Genomic DNA, 17825 nt, shown 5'->3' on the forward strand with positions numbered 1-17825 from the left:
GTTGTGCTATGGTTGCTATACATACAGGTTGTTCTATGGTTGCTATAGATACAGGTTGTTTTATGGTTGCTATAGATACAGGTTGTTCTATGGTTGCTATAGATACAGGTTGTGCTATGGTTGCTATAGATACAGGTTGTGCTATAGTTACAGGTTGTTCTATGGTTGCTATAGATACAGGTTGTGCTATGGTTGCTATAGATACAGGTTGTGCTATGGTTGCTATAGATACAGGTTGTTCTATGGTTGCTATAGATACAGGTTGTGCTATGGTTGCTATAGATACAGGTTGTGCTATAGTTACAGGTTGTTCTATGGTTGCTATAGATACAGGTTGTGCTATGGTTGCTATAGATACAGGTTGTTCTATGGTTGCTATAGATACAGGTTGTGCTATGGTTGCTATAGATACAGGTTGTGCTATAGTTACAGGTTGTTCTATGGTTGCTATAGATACAGGTTGTGCTATGGTTGCTATAGATACAGGTTGTTCTATGGTTGCTATAGATACAGGTTGTGCTATGGTTGCTATAGATACAGGTTGTGCTATAGTTACAGGTTGTTCTATGGTTGCTATAGATACAGGTTGTGCTATGGTTGCTATAGATACAGGTTGTTCTATGGTTGCTATAGATACAGGTTGTGCTATGGTTGCTATAGATACAGGTTGTGCTATAGTTACAGGTTGTTCTATGGTTGCTATAGATACAGGTTGTGCTATGGTTGCTATAGATACAGGTTGTTCTATGGTTGCTATAGATACAGGTTGTGCTATGGTTGCTATAGATACAGGTTGTGCTGACATCAGAGATCCCGCTGGAGACATTTTTGAAGTTGACTTTTATGTTTTCATCTTGTACGTGAACAGAAAGAGTCTCTAACATGTTTTTAATAAAAGTTTAGAACCAATGAAGTAGTGAATGAGTCTGTAGAGGCTGTAAAACATCACATTTAGGATCAATGAGGAAGTAAATCCATGTTTTATGTTGTCATGGCCTCAAAGAGGAAAAGCAAAGAGATGATTCTTTAAATGGAACTTTCTTGGTGTGATCTACAAAGGGTTTAACAGCTTTAATTTACTTTGGATAGTTCTGTTATTACTATATAATCTTTCCCTCAGGATTCATTAACTATCTAACCCTAACCCTCTCTGTAGAAATACATGCTTGTTTATTCTGAATTATTATTATTAAAGACTACAGAAACACTACTAGACAAACTAAACTAGGCTACTAAACAAAATTATGTCAAGTTGTGCAATATTAGTATTTCATGTATAGTACCAATTTCAATTCAATTGTGCATATACATATATATACATAATGATGTGAGGTGTTCATGGGTTAATAAAGTAAATGAGTCAGAATTACAAAACGTGTCCCACATTATCTTAATCTACCTTAAGTCATATTTTAGAAAACCTCCTGACCTAAACTTTTATTTTGAAACCCTGCTGAACCTAAAACAACATGTAATAAAATAATGAACCAAAACTATTAATTTATGCAAACATTTCAACTTTTTATCTGAATAATTAAACCTCTTGTGTGTCTTCATTCGTGGTTTTAATGTCACTGTTTGTGACTGTGCTATTGTTGTTATTATTCAATGTTTCAAACAAAAAACGACTTTAATTATTTTCTTTTTTTGCTTTACTTACTTTTTGTTATTTGCTTGTTTATTACTATTTTTTATGTTATGTTTTTATGCTGTGTTATAACATAAATACAGTGTTATTGATAACCAATCAAAATAAAAAATAAAAAATAAAAAAAAAACAACCATGCTCTTGCTCTCCGGGGCGTCACGGTGAATGAATCAAACGCACCCTACTTTACGTTGCAGCCCAGCGATAAGAGCGAGCAGTAGTCCCCGCCCGGCTGGCTGGTGGAGACTGCAGGTAAAAGAAGTTGATTAACAAACTATTTCCATGTGAATTGTTTTAGATTATTGTCTCGTTGAGTGTATTAGAGCCTAATAACACGCTATGATGCATGGTGTCACGTTTAAAGTCGGTTAATGTCATAAAAATTAAATATAGTAACCCTTAAAAAAAAAAAAAGAAAAAAAAAGCGATTTCTCCAGTGGAAGGTTTTTTGTCCCTCCTCGCCACCGGTGAGTTTTTAGACAAAGGGTGACGTCATTGTTTCAGTGCGCTCACGTGTCTACCAGGAGAATAATAATTATAATGATCTTTTATTATCTAAAAATATCCATTTATCAGGTACAAGAATGATCATAATACATCTAATTAAAGTCGTTGTAAGGGTCAATGCGGTTTATTTATGAGGTTTAGTTTAAATTTAAAGAGTTAAAATGTGAAAATAAACGTATGAATAACTTCACACATCCTTTTTTTGTGGACCCAGCATCAAATTTCTGCTTTTAATCCATTTAGAGAGAATATATTAGAGGATTATGGTAAAAATGTCTAAGTGGTGTAACCATAAAAACTTTGTACCCAATAATAATAATAGTAATTTTTGTAGGTGCCATTTTTAATCCAGTGTCCAGCTCTTATAATAAATCCTTGTATTAGGCTGCAATGTTATGCAGGTAGGAACCTTTGTATTATGTGTGTTGCTAGGGGGACAATAATAGAGTGTGGAAGTCAAACTAAACTGATGTGTGTGGAGAAGCAAAGTGTTATCATATAGCGCAACTCAGAACAAACACTGTTTCCTATTGTTCATCTATAAAGGTTTATCAGACTCATGAAGATTACAGTAATGCATGGAAGGTTTAAAATATCAAAGTAATAACTACACTGAAACACATTGTTATATATACTTCCCCTAAAATTATGTCTCATAATAAAAAGAAAATCAATGATAAAATGACAGTTAGCCTTTTCTCTTGCATTTATTTAATCTTAAATCACCATTGTCATTTTAAAACGTTACCCTGCACCTCCTCTACTACTGAAGACAGTGGTGTGTTTAGTACTGGCAGGTCTGTGCTGCCCCCTGCTGGACAACACTGAAACACCTTAAACCTCTTCACTTTGTTTTCTGTTGGAATTTGAGAGGAAAGGAGGAGCAACTCTGGAGGAAGGAAATACTTAAGAGAAATTATGCTATCATTCTGATGAGCATCCATTTTACAGTCAGTGGAGCCGAGGAGCACTGGTTAAAACTTTTGGAGGAAAACAGGACGTATAAAGCAGAGTGAGTGTTAAAGTAATAAAACATTCTTTTGACATATGAATAAGTAAAAAAAAAAGTATTTAGTGCTTCATGTTTGAGTGTAGAAGCAGATCTGTGTGTTACTTCCTGTTCTGTCTTTGTGAAACTTTTCCCGCCTGTTTGTCTTTAATCTTTTGTTCTGATCTGACAGTTTTCTGGTTTCCTTGTGCTGGCAGTGTTATTGTTACTGTTAAATCATTGTTAGTGTCACAAGTATCACTGCGACTCCTGCTCTTAATGCCAGTATTACTCCTACAGCTACTGTTAATATTACTACACAACTGGGGTGAGACAAAATGGTGCCACAGTTAACACTTCCTGTCACCAGAAAGATAAAACATATCAGTGAGTTACTCCATTGTACTGAGTGACATGGAAACCAGATGTTTAATGATGCATTTGTTCATCTTTTGTACTGATGATTTAATCAGGAGAGTTTTATGGCAGTCCAGCCGTAGAAATGTTCAAACTATGAGTCACATAACATTGTCTATGGGAAAATAAATGAGTTGAGTTTTACTCCAGTTGTTTTGTTATTTGGTGTTTAAACATATGTTTGTGAAAATGCTGTAAAAGTACAATATCACCAGAAATGATGAAGGCCTGCTAGCATTACACACCCAAATCTGTACAGTGGAGTAGTTGCAGATCAGAGAGGAGACACAGAATGAAAGGGCAGTGTGGGAGGGAGTGGGCAGAGGGATGTGTGCAGGAGAAGCTGCAGGAAGTTTCAGCAGAGCCCATGAAAGGAGTGGATGGTTACATCGTGATGTAATGTTGGCACATGGTTTTAACAACAAAGAATATCTGGCAATGCTGAATCAGTGGAGAGCTGCTGATGACACACATTCATGACACCAGATTCTGTGTCTGAACAGGTCGTCATGATGAGATGGGACGGTTAGAAAATAATAATGTTATGTTGAGCCAACTGTGCACACAAAGTTCATGAACTTACCTTGCAGGTTTGGCATCAGTTCAACAAGAATAAACAGGATGAGTGTTTATCACCAACAACTGTAGCAGCACTAGCAGGTGATACAAGGAGGTTCAGTGTTCCTCAAATCATAACATTAACAAGCATCTTTCCTTCTGAGTTGTCCTTCAGAAAGACACTGTATGCCTGTTGGCTCATGATCAGCACTGACCTCTGACCTCCCAGTTTAAGCACCAGGAATGACAATAGTGAAGTGTAGTATCTCATCATTATTATTTTCCCTTCAGGTTTTCACCAAACAGCTTCGCTCAGTGTCCAACGTTACCAGCTGATCACTCATGAACTCCTGTAGAGGTATGTGAGGTAAAAATATCAGTTTATCATGAAATGTGCTGTAATACCAGCAGAGGGCAGCACTTCATAAAGACACGATGCTGCCCACTAAAAGTGCAACAATAAGAATGAATTGTTCAAGCAGCAGTAGTTTTATATGTAACATATACAAAAGTCATAGTGGCAAAGTAGCATGAGGTGAGAAGTGAATACATGTCCAAGTTATTTGAAATGTTCTTTACTTTCAGCAGGGAGCCATAATGGCAAAACGTAAGCTTTTTAAAACTTTGGAAAACTTAACAGAGGATGAGTTCAAGGATTTCAAGTGGTTTCTGGAGCAGGATGACATCCTGGAGGGCTTCGAAGGCATCCCAAAGGCTCATCTGGAGGATGCAGCAAGGACACAGACAGTGGATCTGATGGTACAGAAACATCAGGATCATGGAGCTCTGCAGCTGACAGAAGGTTTTAGAAAAGATCGGCAGGAATGATCTGGTGCAGAGTTTACACAAAAGATATGTAGATATAATGTTACAGACTGATCAGTCACAGGAAGAATAAAACATGATTTCACATCCAGACAAAAGGTGTTGAAGAAGAAGCACAGAGCTGATATTCAGACTTATTTCAACATGTGTTTATGAAAATGTAGTAAAAGTAGAATATGAGCTGAAATGATGAAGGTCTTAAGGAGGGTTCAGCATCAGCAGTTAGAAACAAAAGGTCCAGTTCTGACACAAACACCTGAACTGTGTTTCTTATTTGTACAACAGAAAAAGCTCCAAAAGGTGTTGAGTTCTCAAAACTCTTCATACAATCCTAAAATCACAGAGTGAAGCTGCTGAGTTTATTGATCTTCTCAAAGAGAAATAACTTATTATCAGCATCATTCAGACTAGAAGCTGGTTGATCATAAGTAGAGACAGACAGGAAGGATGAAACAGTGAGATATTACAGGAGGGCAGTCACCATGTTTCACTAGTTTCACTTTATTGGGGAACTGCTGGCTTACTGATCACTTATAAGATCATTTATTTATGACAGTTTTGAAGCAGATTGATTTAACAGTAGTTTAAATCACATATGTATCCTACTATTAAAATCCTGCTTTGTCCTTTTTGCTTCAGTTTCAGGAGCTCTCTGGTGACAGTTTTCACACCAGCATTAACGAACCAATCAGAATGTGAAGACAGCAGAGTTCACTGAACCACAACAAACAGGTGAGCTGTGAAAGCAGAACACTAACTGGACCTTGTGCTGAGATTACTCTGTTGACTTTTAACAAATATGTGTCTATAACTGAGAAAGCTCCAGAACAGCTTCTGTAGATTTGCATTGAGCTTCTCTGACATTTAAACGACTGCAGCCAAACTGGGCTGTTTGTCAAATGAGTCAGATCCAGTACAAACACACAATGAGTTTCTATTGGCAGACTGACAGAAACACAACTGTTCTCTTATCAATGTTCTCTGATTTTAACATAGAGTCAAGATGAGGAAGAGGGACCTGCTCAACATCCTGGATGATTTAAAAGTCGATGAATTTAAGAAGTTCAAATGGTTCCTGAAGGAAGAAAAGGTGGGCGACATCGAACCCATCAAAAAGAGCCAGCTGGAGAAGGCAGAGGATACGTGGGACCTGGTGGATCTGATGGTGCAGAAATATGAACTCTCTGGAGCTGTGGAGGTGATGAAGAGCGTTTTAAAGACAATCAGCAGAAATGATCTGGTGACAGAGTTGTCAAACATCAGCTCAGGATCAGAAGGTCAGTCACAGGAAGAGACAAACATGACATCACATCCAGACAGCAGATCTGAGGAGAAACATCCTGTCTTTATATTTTTCATCATTTTAGATATAAATGTCTTCATTGTCATTTTTCAGAACTCGCATACACTGAAACAAAGCTGATACTCTGCATTTGACCCATCCTATACTCTAGGAGCAGTTTGAGTTAATTTGAGTAGGTTAACATCAGATAGAAAGAACTGTGTAGGAGATATAGACCTTTAAACATAGTGTCCAAATTACAGCCGTTCAACAATAATGGGACAGACACACATGAAATCAGACTAAATGAACTTATACAGTAACTATGTGAATCTATGCCCACATTAAATCTGCTGATATCTCCACTGACCAACAGACATACAGTACTTCCTGCAGGCTGGTTTCACACTGTGGGTAATTTGGGGGGTCGTCATTGGATTAATGAAAGATTTTAGATGTAACTGTGTAAAACATGAATGAACTAGGTCAGGTGGGCAGTGATGTAATTCTGACAGCTGATACTCTGCATTTGACCCATCCTATACTCTAGGAGCAGTGAGCAGTGGCACTGACAGGAGTAACAACCCTAACACAGATGTTTCTGATGGTGGGGGTAAACCAGAGCAACCAGCAGAAACCCACACTAACACTGGGGAAACATCTAAACTCATCACAGAGACGACCGGAGACAACAAGGGTTCAAACCCAGGACCTTCTAGCTGTGAGGCAACAACCACTGAGACACCTCACTGCTCACACAGTAAGTATTTGGACAGTTATGCATTTTTGTTTGTCAGGCTCACCTTTAAATTAAATAAAATAACTGATCCTACATTAAAGCTTTAATTTGAGAAGGTTTACGTTAACATAGAAAGAACTGTACAGGAGATATAGACCTTTAAACATAGTGTCCAAATTACAGGCATTCAAAAGTAATGGGACAGACACACATGAAATAAGACTAAATGAACTTATACAATAACTATGTAAATCTATGCCCACATTAAATCTGGAGATATCTCCACTGACCAACAGACTGACACATGAAGTTCATAAATTACAAAAATAACAAAAATAATGTTAGACTGATTTGTCTGTCCTTATGGTACACCCGCTTCAACAAAAGAAATACCAGGGTAAAGAATATTTCTTTAATGAATCTAAGATAAAAAATACATTTGGTTTAAATGGCTCACAGCATGAAAGAACCACCACTCAGACCCTAAATTCACATGGAATTCAGTAAGTGTCCATTTACATGTCCAATATTTGTCCAACTCAAAGAAAAATCTCTTTATTCTGCTGTTACAGTGTAATATCCTCAAATAAGGCCAAAATGTAATCAATGCCTTCACTTTAAAAAGCATTAAGATTCACTTACTTAGTTGTTTTTCCACTGGATGGAACAGAAGATGATGCTTTGTTTGACTCTGGGACTGACACACAGGTGCACACTGTATTACATATGTAAAGTTACTGTTTTCTTTTAAAAGGTTTGATTGAAACTCGTGGCCTAACCTGAACTAGGTCTAACTTAATATATTGATCCAGTTCAGTTAAGCAAATAATTACCGGACGATTAACCATTGACTCAACACACTGTTTCAGGTGTAATCGGTGTGTTTGAATTGTGTTTCAAATAAATGGAAATGGAAAACGTTTTGGAGAATAAACGTACATATTTATAAATGAATAACTACTGGTGCATTCAAATAAACCAGTCTTTAATAGAAAAACCTTTTTCCCCGCATCCTCCAAAATAGACTGCGACTTATACACCGGTGCAACTTATACACCGTTTTTTATTGGTATATATATATATATATATGTTTACATATCTGTATCTAGTTGTTAAAATCTATATTTTTCTTCTATTTCAGCAGGTAGTGGACGGAAGAAGGTTTTAGGTATATATATACTCATTCTGACAAGGAAATATCACAAAATGACTGATGCAACTGATGAACCAGGAAATGAAACCCTCCTGAAAGAAAATTACACTGAGGTCTACATCACAGAGGGAAAGAGTAGAGAGGATAATGCCCAACATGAGATGACACAGCTTGACACAGCTTCCAAAACAAAGATCCTCCATGACACACCGATCAAGTGTCACGACATCTTTAAAGTCTTACCTGGCCAAGAGGAACACATCATCCACATTGTTCTGACGAGTGGCATCGCTGGCGTTGGAAAATCCTTCATAGTGCAGGAGTTCATTCTGGACTGGGCAGAGGGCTCCAAAAACCAAGATATCAGTCTGCTGATTCCACTTCCATTCAGGGAGCTGAACGTGATCAAAGATAAGCAGCACAGTCTGCTCACACTGATCTGTCATTTCTATCCAACATTACAGAAGCTCACAGAAGAGATGCTCGACTCTGAAGACTTTAAAGTTCTGTTCATCTTTGACGGCCTGGATGAAAGCAGACTTTCACTAGATTTCAACAACAGTGAGGTTGTGTCTGATGTCACACAGAAGTCATCAGTCAGCGTGCTGCTGACAAACCTCATCGAGGGGAAGCTGCTTCCCCAAGCTCTCATCTGGATCACTTCCCGACCTGCAGCAGCCAATCAGATCCTGGATCAGAAATGTGCTGACAGGATAACAGAAGTACGAGGCTTCACTGATGACCAGAAGGAGGAGTACTTCAGGAGGAGATTCAGTGATGAAGAGTCCAGCAGAATCATCTCACACATCAAGACATCCAGGAGCCTTCACACCATGTGTACCATCCCAGTCTTCTGCTGGATCATTGCTGGAGTTCTGAATGACATGTTGACTACAGACCAGAGAGGAGAGCTGCCCAAGACCCTGACTGACCTGTACTCACACTTCCTGCTGGTTCAGATAAAGAGGAAGAAGAACAAGTATGACGGGGGACCTGAGACGAGTCCACAGGAGCTGACGGAGGCTGACAGGAACCTTCTTCTGAAGCTGGGGAGGCTGGCATTTGAACATCTGGAGAAAGGAAACATCATGTTCGACCAAAAAGACCTGGAGCAGTGTGGTCTTGATGTCACAGAGGCAGCGGTGTTATCAGGATTTTTTAGAGAGATTTTCAAAACAGAGAAAATGATCCTCGAGAAAAAGGTCTACTGCTTTGTTCATCTGAGTGTTCAGGAGTTTCTGGCTGCAGTCTACATGTACCACTGTTACACCAACAGGAACACAGAGGTACTGAAGTCCTTCCTGGGTGGATACTACAGTAACTCATCACTGGATGACTTCCTGAAGAGAGCCATGGAGAAATCTCTCAGAAGTAAAAATGGCCACCTGGACCTGTTTGTCCGCTTCCTTCATGGCCTCTCTCTGGAGTCCAACCAGAGTCTCTTAGAGGACCTGCTGGGTCAGACAGACAACAGTCCAAAAACCATCCAGAGAGTCATCAACAACCTGAAGAAGATGAATAGTAAGTTTATCTCTCCTGACAGAAGCATCAACATCTTCCACTGTCTAACGGAGATGAACGACCGCTCAGTACATCAGGAGATCCAAAAGTTCCTGAAGTCAGAGAACAGATCATGGAAAATACTCTCTGTGATCCACTGCTCAGCTCTGGCCTACATGCTGCAGATGTCAGAGGAGGTTCTGGATGAGTTGGACCTGGAGAAGTACAACACATCAGAGGAGGGACGACAGAGACTGATCCCAGCTGTGAGGAACTGCAGAAAGGCTGTGTAAGTCCAGATGTGATTAACATTATAAATCAGTGTAGATTAGTATTTAGTTCTTCAAATACAAATAATATAACATTTTTATTATTGTTAAAATAGTTCTCTACTTGTTTATAACTGAAATAACATGTCAGTTATATTTAGTCCCAGATGTTGTTGAGCTGTTTCAAATCTTGTGAGTTTAAATAATGTTGATTTTTCAGTTGGTTGTTTATAGCTGTTAAGTTAATGAACAGTGATTTTGTTTATTTCTAGTAATTAATGGATTTTATAGTTTTTTCTTCTATTAATCTTCCTTTGTGTGACGGAGGCATCATTCAAACCTGGTGAAACTAATGAAGGACTTTAGAGGTCATGGTTGAGGTTTTATTACAGCAGCATTTTATCACAACATATATCAGTATTTTACAGTTATCAGTGAATGCAGTAACGTTATTATTACATGAGCAGCTTCTGTAAATCATATATAATCACACACTGTTTTTAACACTATGATTAAGAGTTTAAAATAAGATCTGTTTCATTTTCCAAAGATTTCTGAAGTCAGAGAGAATTGCTTTCATCCTCAATTTTTTCTGAAAGGTTTCTGAAACATTTCATAGTGAGCACGGAGGATCAGCCAATCAGCAGACTGATTCAGTAATGTCAGTTCTACATCAATATGTAAAGTTAGCTAACGCTAACCAACATTAGCCTCCGTAAACTACTGGTCATAGAGACTAAACCCCTGAGTGTGTTGAACCGAGCAATGGAGCCTTTTATTTCTCATCAGTTCATCTTTTTATTGTAAAGAGGGAAGTGGTGTTACATGGTGTTGTTCTGAAGTCTTTCTGATATTCTGTTGCTCACAGAAAGAAACTCTCAGCTGTTTTCTCTCTTGTTGGTGTAGAGAAGAGTAGTAGCAGGAAATGCACAGAGGTCTGATCAATATATAAGAGCAGAATGGCAGAATTCAGCCTGTTTAAAGAGATCTGATACACATTAAAGCTCAATGTTATATTTTAATGCTGATACCCTGATAACATCTTTCTGATGACATCATGTTAAAATAATTCAACCTGATTGGTTTGTTCATTGTGTTTGTGCTGAATCAGTTTTTCAGATTCTCAGAAAAGAAAGTGGACACTAAACATCTAAATATTGAATACATTCATATTTAATGATGAACAGGTGTAATACTGTCAGGTGATTAGTTTCATTAGTGTTTGTGAACAGTCAGTAAATGTAGCTGCTTATGGATGTGAACCTGACAGCAGCAGGTAGCAAAGAGAGATGATCTTTCTCAACTGGAACTGTTCACTGAGCTGAACTGAGTCTAAATATCCTGCAGTCACATTAAACATAGTGGACAGTAAAAGTGGTTTTCTAATCAAGATGTCCTCATGTTAACTTAGTGGAGACAGACATGGGATCAGATCAACTGCCGTTTTACATTAAAGGAATAAAATGCCTCAGAAATAAAGATTGAGCAAATGTTGATCATCAAATGTATGAAGTAAATATAAAGTTTCCTCTTTCATGATAACATATGTTGTAATATTTGTGTCATTACAGACTTTCTAACTGTGGACTCTCAAAGACTGACTGTGAAGTTGTGGCCTCAGCTCTGAAGTCCAACCCTCATCTGACACATCTGGACCTGAGTAACAACATCCTGTCTGATTCAGGAGTGGAGCGTCTGTCTGCTGGACTGGAGAGTCCAAACTGTAGACTGGAGACTCTGATGTGAGTTCACTGACTGAAGCTTCACTGAAGTTTTAAATGTTTGGTTCATAATTTTCACACACAAACAGACACACAAACACACACAAAGACACACACACACACATTCACACACACAAACACACTCATAAAGACACACACACACACACACACACACACACACACACACACACACACACACACACACACACACACACACTAAGCAGTCGGTAAGACTGCTAACTTTTAAAGACTGTCTGCAGGGAATTATTGCTGCCAGCTCTTTCTTTCTGAACACAAATGTGTAGAATTTAAATGTTTTCAGGAATTTAAAATCCGCAGTCTTGTTGTGAGTAAAAATGACTTCCAGAGTGTAAACTAATATGAGGCTTCAGCAGTCTGAGTTCCACATATCAAGTAAGTATGTTTGTGTTTCTTCAGTGTTTCCTTGCTGAGCTGCAGTGGAGGGATCCAAACTCAAAGAGGGAATTTAGTTCTAAATATTCTGTTTGAATCTGATCCAGTTTACTTGATGAAGGAGAAATATTTCTTTATTATATTCATTAATGTGTTTTAATGAGTAATGTCTGATCATTGATATTGATCCTTTAGAACACACACACACACACACACACACACACACACACACACACACACACACACACACACACACAGACACACACACACACACACACACACAAACACACACACATTAAGGGACATTTTGGGGGTTTTCAATATTTGCAAATGTGTATATTTTCTTGTTTCCCTTTTATTTCTTATTTATTTATTTTCAATAGAGGATACAGTATTTATAATATTTTCTTTTTCTCTGTTTTTTCTTTTAACATTTTTCACCTTTTGAAACAACAAATGAAATGGCTAATGAAGCTAATGAGATGAATGAAATACAACTAATGCCATTAATCTGTCTAAACTGCACCTACAATTAAAAAAAGGAAAAGCTGTTTGTTTCATTAAGGCTGACATTATGATGATCCACAATGACAAAGTCACTCTGCTCATTTTAGAGAAAAGCTCATTGATGAGGACATAGTAATGTTGAACTACACATTTAAAACCTGAACACATCTGATTGGATTATAAATGGATTTTAATCTACATCATTTATTCTTTATTCAGATTGAAGCGATGCTGTTTGTCAAAGATCAGCTGTGATTATCTGGTCTCAGCTCTGGAGGACAACCCCTCCCATCTGAGAGAGCTGAATCTGAGACTCAACAAGCTGAAGGATTCAGACGTGAAGCAGCTGATTGATCTTCAGCAGAGTCCAGACTGCAGCCTGGAGACTCTGAGGTCAGTAGAGAGTTGGAGTCAGTCTGTGCTGGTTTCAGCAGTTTAGTATTAAACACAGTCAGTATCAAAGCAAAGATCCAGTATTTCCTGGTGAAGCTCCAACCTTCTCAGCGCTGCTTTCCTCAGTGAAGCTGTGAGAGGAGAATGGTGACAGGCTTCAGGATTGGACAGAAAGACAGACAGAGAGAGAACAGTCAGCCAATCAGATGTGAAGACGACTGTTGTTGTTGTGTTGATGTCTGCAGGAAATAAAGCTGGATTACAGCTGACAGCCTTACAAGATGTATAGAGACAGTGATCCTCATCATCAAATCTGATCTCAAAGTGTTTGTTCTCTCATTTCAACACTAAACTATTGATCAGTTCATCTTTGTCAGAGCTCTAAGATCAGTCTGACTGCAGCCTGCAAATCACTGGCTCTGATTTCACACAAGCATCATTACGTTTAGTAACCATGTGGTCTTTATACAGACCAGAACCTCTGCTGAAGTCCAGGAATCACAGCAGCTGTTTAGCTGAGAGCTCTAACTGATTGTCATGTGATGATTTAACAGCAGGAAACATCTTCAAATCCCACAGAGACTCTGTAGCTTTAAACTTTGATAAGAGTTGACATGTATCAGCAGTAAATCCATCAGTAAACTGATGAGTGAATGTCTCTATTTCTGCAGTAATGATGTGTTCATGACTCTCAGAACTTTATTTCCTCTGTGTACTTGAGTGAAATCTGCAGAGGAAACACACTTGATAGTAAAAGTGTGTGCAGGTGTGTGAGCTTGGAGCTCAGTGTGTTCACTCCAACACGTTAACATGAGAGCTGAAAGGAAGCAAGCTACGCTGCACAGCTGTTCCACTTCTGGTCTGAACAGGACTGAAGTCCCTGCTGCTCTTTATACTGGATGTGCTGCATCACTGACTGACAGCTGATCAAGTGAGTCTCACTAAACACTCATTTATCTCCTCTGTTCTTTCTTCTTCTCTCATCAGGTGGAGGGATTATTGATCTCTGTTAGAGTGAGAGTGAACATCCAGGAGTGTTGAGAGAGGATCAGCTGGATCCTGATGATCCATCTGGAGTCTGGATCTGGATTTTGTCGTCTTCACTTAAGTCTCTTAACTGACTCCAAACTGAACAGTTATCTCTGGATTTAGTTGAAGTCAGCACTTTACAGATTAGTTGTACATGAGCTGTTTGATGCAGAAAAGATAAAAACAGGTGTTATAAGTCAGACTGTGAGTCTGGGCTCATATTTATCAAGCGTCTCAGATTCACACTGAGAGTTAACGAGGACTAAAACTAACTTTAACATTAATTATTAAATATTATTATTAACCCTCCTGTTGTCCTCAGGTCAAGGAAGGAAAGGAGGAAGGAAGGAAAAGAGGAAGGAAGGAAGGAGAGAAGGGAGGGTGGAAGGAAGGGAGGGAGGGAGGGAGGGAGAAAGGAAGGAAGGAAAGGAGTAAGGACAAAAGGAGGAAGGAATTTAAGAGAGAAGGAAAGGAGGGAAGGAGTAAAGGAGGGAGGAAAGAAGGAAGGAAAGAAAGGAGTAAGGACGAAAAGAGGAAGGAATTTAGGAGAGAAGGAAGGAAGGAAGGAAGTAAAGGTGGAAGGGAAGAAAGGAAGGAAGGAAAGGAGTAAGGAGGGAGGGAGGAAAGAAGGAAGCAAGCAAGGAAGGATGGAAGGAGGAGGGAGCAAAGAAAGAGGGGAGGAGGGGAAGAAGGAAGGAAAGAAAGAACAATCAAAAGAGATGGGGTCAATTTGACCCGGGAGGACGACACAAGGGTTAATTGAGGCTCTATTCCACTTAGTTTTAAGAGAGCCAGGTTCCTGCTGTTGCTCAAGTGTAAGGTCTGAATACTTACACACTTTAAGAGAAATAATGATATATGGTAATTACAGCATTGCCCTCCATTGACTGGTTTATAAATGATTTCAAATTATTTTTCCTGTAGCCTTAAAAAATTGTACTCCAGCAAAATAGCTGGAAAGATCTGTGGAGATATATCTTGTTTCTTGCTTATTTGATTTAAGACTTTGCTCCTCCCTAGGTTCTCTGTTATTTTTAATTGTATGCCTGGTGATCTGCAAAATGACTTTCTACTTGCACCTTATAAAAACCCCAGTCTTAGTTTTTTTTGTATTTTTTCTTTTATATCTTTTTACATTTTGACAACATTTCATTGTATGTAATTGTATAGTCCTTAAGAGAAGATGTATGTTTCTGTTTTATTGTGTGTTCAATAAAAAAATTAAAAGTTTTTCCAGTTAAAAGAAAAAGCAGTCAGTGATTATATAAAACTATACCAGCAGTTTTCAAAAACTCTGCACAACCGTGAGAGGCCTTTGAGCATACAGTCCTAAATATCAGAGGCAGACAGAGTACACAGCTTCCTTACTTGAGTAAAGTACTACGGTCAGTACTACTGCCACAGTGCTTACATTTATGTATAGAAACGTCCTAGATGGAGTTATGACAAATGTTAATGTTAATATCTTGGAGAAGAGAGAAGGAAGGAAAGGAGGGAGTGAGGAAGGAAGGAAGGAAGGAAAGGAAGGAGGGAGGGAGAATGTAAAAGGAACTGAAAGTAAAATCAAGTCTCTCTCTTCCTTCCTCTTTTCGTCCTTACTCCTTTCTTTCCTTCCTTCCTTCCTCCCTCCTTTACTCCTTTCCTTCTCTCCTAAATTCCTTCCTCTTTTCGTCCTTACTCCTTTCTTTCCTTCCTTCCTTCCTCCCTCCTTTACTCCTTCCCTCCTTTCCTTCTCTCTTAAATTCCTTCCTCTTTTTGTCCTTACTCCTTTCCTTCCTTCCTTCCTCTCTCCCTTCCTTCCACCCTCCCTTCTCTCCTTCCTTCCTTCCTCCTTTCCTTCCTTGACCTGAGGACAACAGGAGGGTTAAAAGGAAGAATGTCTTTGGTCAAATACCAGAAATATTTAAAATATAACTTATTTACAATTTAACCAGTTTAATCTAAATTTAGGGTTTTTTTGTAGATTATCCCAAGTAGTAAAAAAATAGGGCAAAAATATGAAGGCTTTCTTTAATATTTTATTCTTTTATTTTATCTGGAATTATTCAAAAAATAGTAGTTAATTCTTTTTTAGAGTCAAAATTACAACAGAAATACAGATTTTAATTTTTACAATATATCCTTAGTATCTCATATTTTGTTAACCCTTGTGTCGTCCTCCTGGATCAAATTGACCCCATCTGTTTTGACTGTGCCTTCTTTCTTCCCTCCCTCCTTCCATCCTTCCTGTCTTCCTTCCATCCTTCCTTCCTTCTCTTCTTTCCCTCCCTCCTTCCTTCCTTCCCTCTTTCCTCCCTCCCACCTACCTTCCTTCCCACCCTCCCTCCTTCATTCTTTCCTCTGTCCCTCCTACCTTCCTTCCTTCCCTCCCTTCTTCCCACCCCCTTCCTTCTTTCCTCTGTCCCACCTACCTTCCTTCCCCCCCTCCTTTCCTTCCCTCCCTCCTCCCTTCCCACCCTCCCTCCTTCCTTCTTTCCTCCCTCCCACCTACTTTCCTCCCTCCTCCCTTCTTCCCTTCCTTCCTCTGTCCCTCCTCCCTTCTTCCCTTCCTTCCTCTGTCCCTCCTCCCTTCTTCCCTTCCTTCCTCTGTCCCTCCTACCTTCTTTCCTTCCCTCATCCCCCCCTTCCTTCCTTCCCTCCTCCCTTCTTCCCTCCCTCACTCCTTCCTTCCCACCCTCCTTCCTTCTTTCCTTCCTCCCTTTTTCCCTTCCTTCCTCTGTCCCTCCTACCTTCTTTCCTTCCCTCACCCCCCCCCCTTCCTTCCACCCTCCCTCCCTCCCACCTACCTACCTTCCTTCCTTCCTTCCTTCCCACCCACCCTCCTTCCTTCTTTCCTCCCTCCCTCCCTTCCCACCCTCCCTCCTTCCTTCCTCTGTCCTCCTACCCCCCCCCCCCTCTCCTCCTTTCCTTCCTTTCTTCTTCTTCTTCCTAACTTCCTTCCGTGACCCGAGGACGACAGGAGGGTTAAAGTCAGTGTCTGGACTTAGCTAACGTTGCACTATTCAATCATTTCATTGATGTTTTGGCAGCGATGGGCTTCCATACCTGTCAATGCCAACTCTGACGTTTCATAAAAACATAAAAATAAAAAGATAACAGCTTCAAATCTTTGTTTTTATTGCAGGAGAAGATGGAATCAGTCCTGAAAACTGATCTTCACAGGTGAGAATCAGATGAATCCTCGCCGTGCGTCTGTCGGTCGACTCCCCATCGGTCGGCGGAATTCGCTCAGCGGTCGTCCGACCTGGTCTCGAAGTGGGCCGATGGGGTCGAAGCGAGTGCGAGGCAGAAGGCCGCGGGGGAGGTTTGGTCTCTGGTCGTACTCCCCGCCGATGATGCCGGGCAGCGGCGGGTGGAGGGGGACGGGAACCGGGCCGAAGATGTCGCGGGGGTTTCGGAGGAAGGGAGGGAGCGAGCGGTGACGGGCCACGTGTCGGATGTCACAGCGGGTCTTATAAAACCTTTTGTAAAGCTGGAGAGAAACATAAAGATAGACAAGTTGAAAACTAAAAGATTCAGATGAATGGATCGTTGTCCTCAGGTCAAGGAAAGAAGGAAGGAAGGAAGGAGGGAGGGAGAGAGAAAGGAAGTAAGGAGAGAAGGGAGGGAGGGAGGAAGGAAGGAGGGAGGGAGGGAGAAAGGAAGTAAGGAGAGAAGGGAGGGAGGGAAGGAAGTAAGTAAGGAAGGAAAGGAGAAGGGAGGGAGGGAGAAAGGAAGGAAGGACGGACGGAGGGAGGGACGGAAGGAAGGAAGGAAAGGAGTAGGGAGGAAGGGAGGAAAGGAGGAAGGAAGGAAGGAAGGAAGGAAGGACGGAGGGAGGGACGGAAGGAAGGAAGGAAAGGAGTAGGGAGGGAGGGAGGAAAGGAGGAAAGAAC

At 40.0% G+C, this 17825-nt stretch overlaps 1 protein-coding gene and 1 long non-coding RNA gene across 3 annotated transcripts in view; one reads left to right on the forward strand and one right to left on the reverse strand.

Annotated features, from left to right (window-relative positions):
- The first annotated feature begins 3075 nt into the window (after window positions 1–3075).
- On the forward strand, window positions 3076–5637 carry LOC128385189 (uncharacterized). Its single transcript, XR_008324649.1, has 3 exons — window positions 3076–3167; window positions 4410–4485; window positions 5583–5637. It is a non-coding gene; the product is annotated as an uncharacterized LOC128385189 (long non-coding RNA).
- An 11413-nt stretch (window positions 5638–17050) lies between these two features.
- The window catches only part of fbxo7 (F-box protein 7), an 11315-nt gene continuing 10540 nt past the window's right edge, over window positions 17051–17825 (reverse strand). For both annotated transcript variants that reach the window (XM_053343997.1, XM_053343998.1), the window contains exon 10: window positions 17051–17422. In XM_053343997.1, the coding sequence (XP_053199972.1) occupies window positions 17120–17422 (303 nt within the window). In that variant the 3' untranslated portion in view covers window positions 17051–17119. The remainder of the gene's footprint in view (window positions 17423–17825) is intronic.

This window comes from Scomber japonicus, chromosome 23, assembly GCF_027409825.1.
Source record: "Scomber japonicus isolate fScoJap1 chromosome 23, fScoJap1.pri, whole genome shotgun sequence".
In the NCBI taxonomy this organism is placed as follows: Eukaryota; Metazoa; Chordata; class Actinopteri; order Scombriformes; family Scombridae; genus Scomber; species Scomber japonicus.